The sequence below is a fragment of the Arachis ipaensis genome, chromosome B07, assembly GCF_000816755.2.
Source record: "Arachis ipaensis cultivar K30076 chromosome B07, Araip1.1, whole genome shotgun sequence".
Taxonomy (NCBI): domain Eukaryota; kingdom Viridiplantae; phylum Streptophyta; class Magnoliopsida; order Fabales; family Fabaceae; genus Arachis; species Arachis ipaensis.
The window spans coordinates 11,787,194-11,794,687 of NC_029791.2; the positions used below are offsets into that span (position 1 = coordinate 11,787,194).

At 35.3% G+C, this 7,494-nt stretch overlaps 1 protein-coding gene across 1 annotated transcript; it reads left to right on the forward strand.

Moving 5' to 3' along the window:
• Window positions 204–5,944, forward strand: LOC107609295 (protein NEDD1). The gene is made up of 10 exons (XM_016311187.2): window positions 204–575; window positions 715–827; window positions 1,526–1,786; window positions 1,882–1,986; window positions 2,269–2,334; window positions 2,454–2,675; window positions 3,251–3,814; window positions 4,511–5,131; window positions 5,348–5,518; window positions 5,600–5,944. The coding sequence occupies exons 1-10, from the start codon at window positions 437–439 to the stop codon at window positions 5,705–5,707; spliced, it is 2,370 nt and encodes a 789-aa protein (XP_016166673.1). The 5' UTR covers window positions 204–436; the 3' UTR covers window positions 5,708–5,944.

Below are 7,494 nucleotides of genomic sequence, written 5' to 3' on the forward strand. Positions count from 1 at the left end.
ACACTTAATAATAAATATATATAATAAATATATATTCCATCAACTTTGGTTGTGTCATTAGCTTAAGTTTTTATTCATTTTAATTAGTTATTCCATTTTAAATTTACACATATCTATTATTTTTTGAAGTTTGAAGCAAAGGCAACACTTGAGAGTCGCAAATAGTGGAAACCATAATATAAAAGGCGCTCACTTTCTATTTATTTGTCGTTCAAATTTTTCCTTCCTTTTTCTCTCTTCAACTTCTCTCTCCTCGCTCTCTGTAGGGTTCACCATTTCCAAATCCAAATCGCAAAACAAACATAAATCCCACCCATTTCCCCCCCAAAACGGAAAAACCCTTCCAAGAAATCAGAAAAACCTCTTAACAAAATACAGCGACCAGAAAAGCAACGGTTTTTTATTTTTACTTTTTTTGGGGGGGCGGATCCGTGAAATGGCGTCGTTGCTGGCGGCGAGCGGCGGCGACACCGTGAAGCTGTTCGACTGCTCCGTGAAGCCCGGCGACCCTTGCACCCTCAGCTACATCCCTTCTCCCGGTTCAGAAGTCAATTCTGTGAAGTGGAACCACACCAGTGAGTCCCTAAAATTCTCTCATAAAAAAATTTAGAACCTTTTCTGATTCTGCTTGCGCAGGTTTGCATAGAAATTTCAAGATTCAATAGAATTGAGGAGATTTTTGTTTCTGAGTGAATTTTGGTCTTTTGTTTGCAGATTTGGTTGTGGCAAGTGCTGGGGATGATAAGAAGATCTCGTTGTGGAGGAAGAATGGGCAAAGCATGGGGACCATTCCCATTGCTGGCACTGATAGTGGAGATAACATTGAGGTAATCTTCTTCTGTTTAGGGCTTAGAGAATGTAATTCCTATATCTGCATAACACTGAGAACCAACTTTGCCCTTGTGTTTAAATCCTCATTATAGTTCCTGAGGTTGAGAGAGCAGATTCCTAAGTCCTAAATTTGTCCATGCATTTATCAATGCGGGAAACTATAATGTAGTCCCTTAGAATTAAATATATCAGTCATGTTATGCTTGTGCATCGGGCACATTGATAACTAATAGAGTAAAACTTAAAAACTTTTTTTGTGTTTTAAGACCCGTTAGGTGGAATGTTAAAATCAACGGAAACTTTGATAAAAAGGATTTATGAATCAGGGGAAAGACTACCTTGTCTGAACTTGCCCTTTGTTGCATTTTTAGAAAATAAAAAGAATGAAAAGAATGACAAAGGCAGTGAGGCATCTTCGTATGATACTTGTGTTCCTTATTTGGTGTATCTATTCTAATTTTCTTTAAGATCCAGGTGAGCAAGACTGTAGATTGTCTGTGTTGTATTGTATTGCATCTAGGCTTACTTAACTGCATACACTATTTGGTTTATATTAATTTATTTGCTACAATTATATGGTTGCTCCCTTTTGTCTGTTTTGGTCCTGATAGTAACTTGATTTGAATCAAGCATGTTCACTTGGTTCTGTTGGGGTTTTATCATGCTGATATTTCCCCCTTATTTTTTAAACCAGGAGTCTATATCGGCTATCTGCTTCAGTAATAAGGCATCCAGATATATTTGTTCTGGAGGAAGTGGCCAAGTTGTAAGGATATGGGATCTGCAAAAGAAACGCTGTATCAAATGGCTGCGGGGTCATACTAATGCTATCACAGGTGTAATGTACAACTGTAAAGATGAACATTTGGCTTCTATCAGCCTTAGTGGGGACCTTATACTTCATAACCTTGCCTCTGGGGCAAGGGCTGCTGAACTCAAAGATCCCGATCAACAGGTTTCTCTGCTTTGTTGAAGCTTCTATGTCCTTAGTGTTTGGAATTGCATCAATGTTTGCAGACTAATCTCTCTTCTTTAAAATGTTAAGACCAGATGTTGAGAGTTCTTGATTATTCACGAGTTAGTCGTCACCTTCTAGTCACGGCTGGTGATGATGGGACAGTCCATTTGTGGGATACTACTGGTCGTAGCCCTAAGGTATGACATGTGTTGTAATTGTATAGCATGCTGTAATGTTAGCCATTTTTCTTGGTTTACAATTGAAGGTGCAGTCTATTTAGATAGTCTTAGAGAATAACATACTCATAATCGTCTAAATCATGTCTAGTCAACAGCTTAATATTGTTGTCGTTCACAGAGTTACCGTCTTCTGTAGCAAGTTCTTTCTTTCTTATTTCTTATTATTATTTCAAATGGATCAATTTGAATTGATCATATTCATTTTATGCTTCTTCTGCCCTTTGTTTTGGGGGAAAAAAGGTTTCGTGGATGAAGCAGCATTCTGCTCCAACTGCTGGTATTAGCTTCTCTCCATCCAACGACAAGGTTTCATTTTTCATGGCTTGTTTTAATTTTATATGATATATACAGTGAAACTGTTGCCTTTCTTTTATGTCTTGAACTTGGGATGATCTTGCTTTTTGACATGTTTCTCTCTTTGACAGATCTTTGCTAGTGTGGGTCTTGACAAAAAGTTATATACTTATGACTCCAGTTCTAGAAAACCCTCATCTTGCATTTCCCATGAAGCACCTTTCTCTTCATTGGCCTATAGAGATGATGGTTGGATGCTGGCTGCTGGAACTAGCAATGGCCGAGTGGCATTCTATGACGTTCGTGGAAAACCACAACCTTTTGTTGTTCTTCATGCTTATGGTAGTTCAGAGGTAATCTTTTGCCTCATCTACATCTGCTGGTTTTAATCCATTTAAGCTTTTTGTTAGATCTCACCTGACAATAAGATTGACTTAAGGAAGTGCAAGCACTTGGGTGCTGCTGATGCATTTTTCATCTTATGCTGACATGGACTAATGGGACTATTTAAGCTAGTATAAGCTTTCCAATTTACATATAGAGTTTTGTCTCAATCCTGGATGAGGCAAGTTAGGCAATATGAATAATGTTCTATACTAGATGGATTTATTTGTGCCTTTTCTTTTAATTCCCTAATGCGATGACCTGGGTTAACAAGTGACCTTATCTATGCTAAATATACTCATGATCTGTCAAATAACGTGTCTGTATGTTTACGGAAAAATGCAAATTGAAAAATCTTTTAAATAATGGGAGTCTTTTAATGATGTCCTAAGGTGCTCCCATGTTCATTGGTCATTCAAGAATATAGAAATAATCAAAATATAGAAATCTTTTAAAAGCATTGATCTCCTGATTTTTGATCTCTGGTTTATTTTCAGAAACTTAGTGTCATCTTTTTCTTCTAAATTATTATGGCATGCAACAGGCTGTGACAAGCTTGTGCTGGCAAAGGTCAAAACCAGTTATTGTTAATGAAAATTGCTCTGCTGAGACTGCTCTTGTGGGAGATGCAGTTGAAGATTCAATCCTTATGCCTGATCCTTTACCTTCTGCAACTGCGTCGAGTGTTTCTCTGTCAACATCAGTGTCCACCACAAGGAATCCAAGTCGTTTGAGTGCTTCCATTGACACATCATCATTTACAGCATCCAGCGGTGGATTCACATCAAGCATACTGAATTCATCTATAGCAGAAGAAACACCACTACGAAACCCTTTATGGCCAGGTGGACACCTGTCAAGGTTGCAAGCTACACGCTCTAGTTATAACTTCAAGGATGACATGGAGGTATTCTCCCCGCTTGTGGATGTTCAGCCAATAGCATCTTCACTATGGGATGACAATGGATCAAAGAAGGATGGCCCATTTGGAGATAAGAAACCTTCATCGTCACTGTTTCCATCATCCAGTCGAAAATTTCCAAATTCAGAGGAAGGAATTAGTGATCATCCAATATTAGATTGGAAATCTGCCTCAACCGGCAAGCAGGTTCGTTTCTCTCATTGCCCTTATTTTGAATTTAACTGATCCACTAATCTATATACTTTCAATTCACAGTCCAACATATCTTTATTTAAAATCTGCCTTCCATCTTCCATGCCATCAGTGAACTTGTTAATGTGTAGCACACTAGCACTTAAATTTGCTAACATGCAACGGAAGAACTTGGTTTGTTGAGGGGGAAAAAAGGCAAGATTGTAATTATTTTCTTTGAAATAAAGAAGACAATAAGATATCAATTATCATATAATATAACATATCCTAGAATATCAAAACGTATCTGCGATGATAGCATAGAATCAATTCTAATATCTATTTTAATTTTAATTTTATGATTTTTCGTATTTAGCTAGGATTAAGAGTATAGTACTATGATAAATATGACTTAGGATTTTGTCTATTTAACACATTATCTTTCTCAGTCACATCAGATCATACTAATATTCAGTCTTTATTCGCACCTCTCTCTATCTCTCTCTCCCCCCGGAATTCATAAGAAAATAATGAAATTCTACTATGTAAGAATATCAATTAGTTGTGTTATAAAGTGGTTCATAAATTGTTGTCTGACTTTAATTCGTTGTTGCACTTACTCAGTCCACATGGAAGTTCAATTTAATATTAGCTTTTGCCTGATAGATTATCCTAGTTTGACTGATCATATTGCAAACTAATTTGGTGTAGGATATAACACAACCTTCCTTTCCACTTGTGGGGTCAACTACTCCTCCATCTTCAAAGAATGAAGATTCATCTTCTATCACGCCTCCGGAAGCTTGGGGTGGTGAGAAGTTATCTGATAAATACGCTTTCGTACGTCAGCCTGTCAATGCTCCATCTCGTTTGGGGATGTTGGCTTCTGGTAGTCAGAGTGCAGGGTCAACATTATCTTCATTACATGATCCATCCTCATCATCAGCTCTCAGTTCCTATACAAGTTCAAGCCTAAGTTTTGCCAATTTACGTGCAAAGGATGTCTCTACAGGCCAAGAGACTTCACTGGGATTTTCTGATAACATGTTCCCTACTTCTTTGCCTCTGTCCATCAATACAAAATCTAGCCTTGGTCAGGCAAATAGCGATTCTCCGAGAATCCTTGATTCCCCCAAAATGTCATCCTTTACTCGGAGGTTTTCTACGTATGCAGAAAGAATAAGCACTACCTCTGCATTCAGTGATGGAGTATCTGGTTCACCCAAGATTAAGAAATCGGGTGCAGAAACTAGAGAAGAACTTCTAAATACCTTGCTGATGAAGACTGATATATCTGCTCCAACAGAATCTGGCTCTCTTCCCCTTGCAAATGTAAGTTATGCATACAAGATAATTAGATATGATGATTTCATCTACTGCATGTATTGATGTGTGCTTTTAGAACATTTTTCTCATTGTAGAGTCTTCTGCTACTGTGCTTCTGACTGTAAATTATTCATCGAACCCAGTATGATAATATGTTAATACATATTTATATTAGTTGTTTTAGTTTTCTTATCTTTATTGAGTTATGAAATTTGATGATAGGGAATAAGCTCACAACCGAAAGCATCTCAGTTAGATGGACAAGGATCATCATTCACGCTTCAACTCTTTCAAAGAACTCTTGAAGAAACTCTAGATTCCTTTCAGAAATCTATACACGAGGATATGAGAAACCTTCATATCGAAATTTTAAGACAGTTCCATCTGCAAGAGGTTTGCCTATTGAGTTAATCAGTCATTTTGATTTTCTTTTATTTCTTCCAACCCTTTTTTATTAATTGTCAAATTCGACAGATGGAAATGTCAACCAAGATGAATGACATTTTGGAAATCCAAGCTGAGTTGATGAAAGAAGTAAAGTCTCTTCGTAAAGAAAACCAGCAGCTCAGACAAATGCTATGATTGATGTGAATACAGTTGAACCATTTTTTGTTGTGTTTTTGCTGATTGCCTTTGTGATATTTCTTTTACAAATTGGCAATTATTGTATGTCTTATTATAGGCTTCTTGATTGTGTATTAGCTTTTAGAGGGTGGTGTTTGAATTGCTTGTTACTGGAAGAGAGAGAGGGCTTTCAATATATGTACAGAGATGATAATTTTTCAAAAATGGAATGGAATGTCTTTGTTGGGCTATCTATGGCTTGCAGGCTTGATATTTTGAAATTGTGTTATTTGTATATATGATGTGAGATATTTTGTTAAGGTGCGTGAGATATAGACAATCACCTCATATAATGGCAAATAATGTATGAATCAATTGAAATATTTTAAGCTACAGGATTTAACTGCTCAACAGATGTACCAGGCTTTTATGAAGAGTAATGCTCACCTTAAGTGCTTTATGAATTAAGTCCAATTAAGTTAAACAATAAGGCTTGGAATAATGTTAGCCACAATTGATTTTTGTTATGTTAAATCAACTTGGTTAACAAAAAAATTTGGACGTGTAGTTGATTGAATTCTGTAAGAGGTTAAATGAGTTGTTTGATATAGTTCCATTTAATAATTGGTTGACATAGTTTACTGCCATAACTAATGTGTTAACCAACCGAAATTATGGAATCCAATTTATTGAATTTAGTGGGATTTGAAAACCATTAGAACCAAAAGGCAACAGCATAACGTGAAGAAATGGAATGGATCAAGTACAGAAAAGTTGCCACTTTCATTGCAGTCCTGACCTAACGAGACAGAAAGTGTTTGATGATGAAACATTAAATGTTAGATAGCAGCATCACAGGAATTCGGGAACAACGGCTTTTCAAATCCCCTATGATATTATGCTGTTAGATCTCATAAAAATATTCCATTAATAAAGATGAAAATTCACACTTGATGTACTACCAAACAAAATTTTCAATTTACACATTTATTAGTTAACAGGAATAAAACATGTGACTATGTGAGTGTGCTTCCCCACTCTGACCTTCAGAAAATAATAGATGTGTGTGTGACCAGAAAAAAAAAACATAAAATTATGTTATAAATTTTGAAACATCTTTCTAGTAGTAAATTAAAAAAAAAAAATAATGCATTTAATATCCTTCCCTTTAACAATCACCATTCACTGAGATAATTAAAAATAAATTTAAAGAGAATGTGCATTTTTTAAGTTTCAATTACAGTGAAATTAAATCCTAAAGTAATCTTAAGATTGAAATAGTATTTGAGATATTAATTGTACTAAAAAAGTCTGAAATTAACAAAAGTATATAATGTTTAATTTCTAAAATTCATTGATAAAAAAAGGACTTAAAAACTAACGTAGTATATTTTTATTAATTTTAGAAATATAATAAATATAATTGAAATTTAAAGGACTATTTTAATGTACACTACTAATATGAGAGACCAATTTAAGATTTATCTCATTACATTGTCCACAAAGAGTTTGTAACTAGTAAACATTAATTTGGTCTAAAAGAAAAAAGTTTGTAAAATCAATTTCAAAAGATTAGTCCAAAAGAAATTGATTTTGCTCAAGTCTATGAGTTTAGAACTGATTCGAGACTTCACTCATTGTTTTCTCTCTTCTTCTGTCCAACAGCCGCGATTTACCAAAAATCCAAATAAATGGAATCAAATTAAAAGATACCACAAAAAGATAACTCCTTTTTATCCTTCAATCTCAAATCCATCTTCCATTTTTTCCCACTCCACCTTAACTCATTTGTCCCTTTGTCTGCT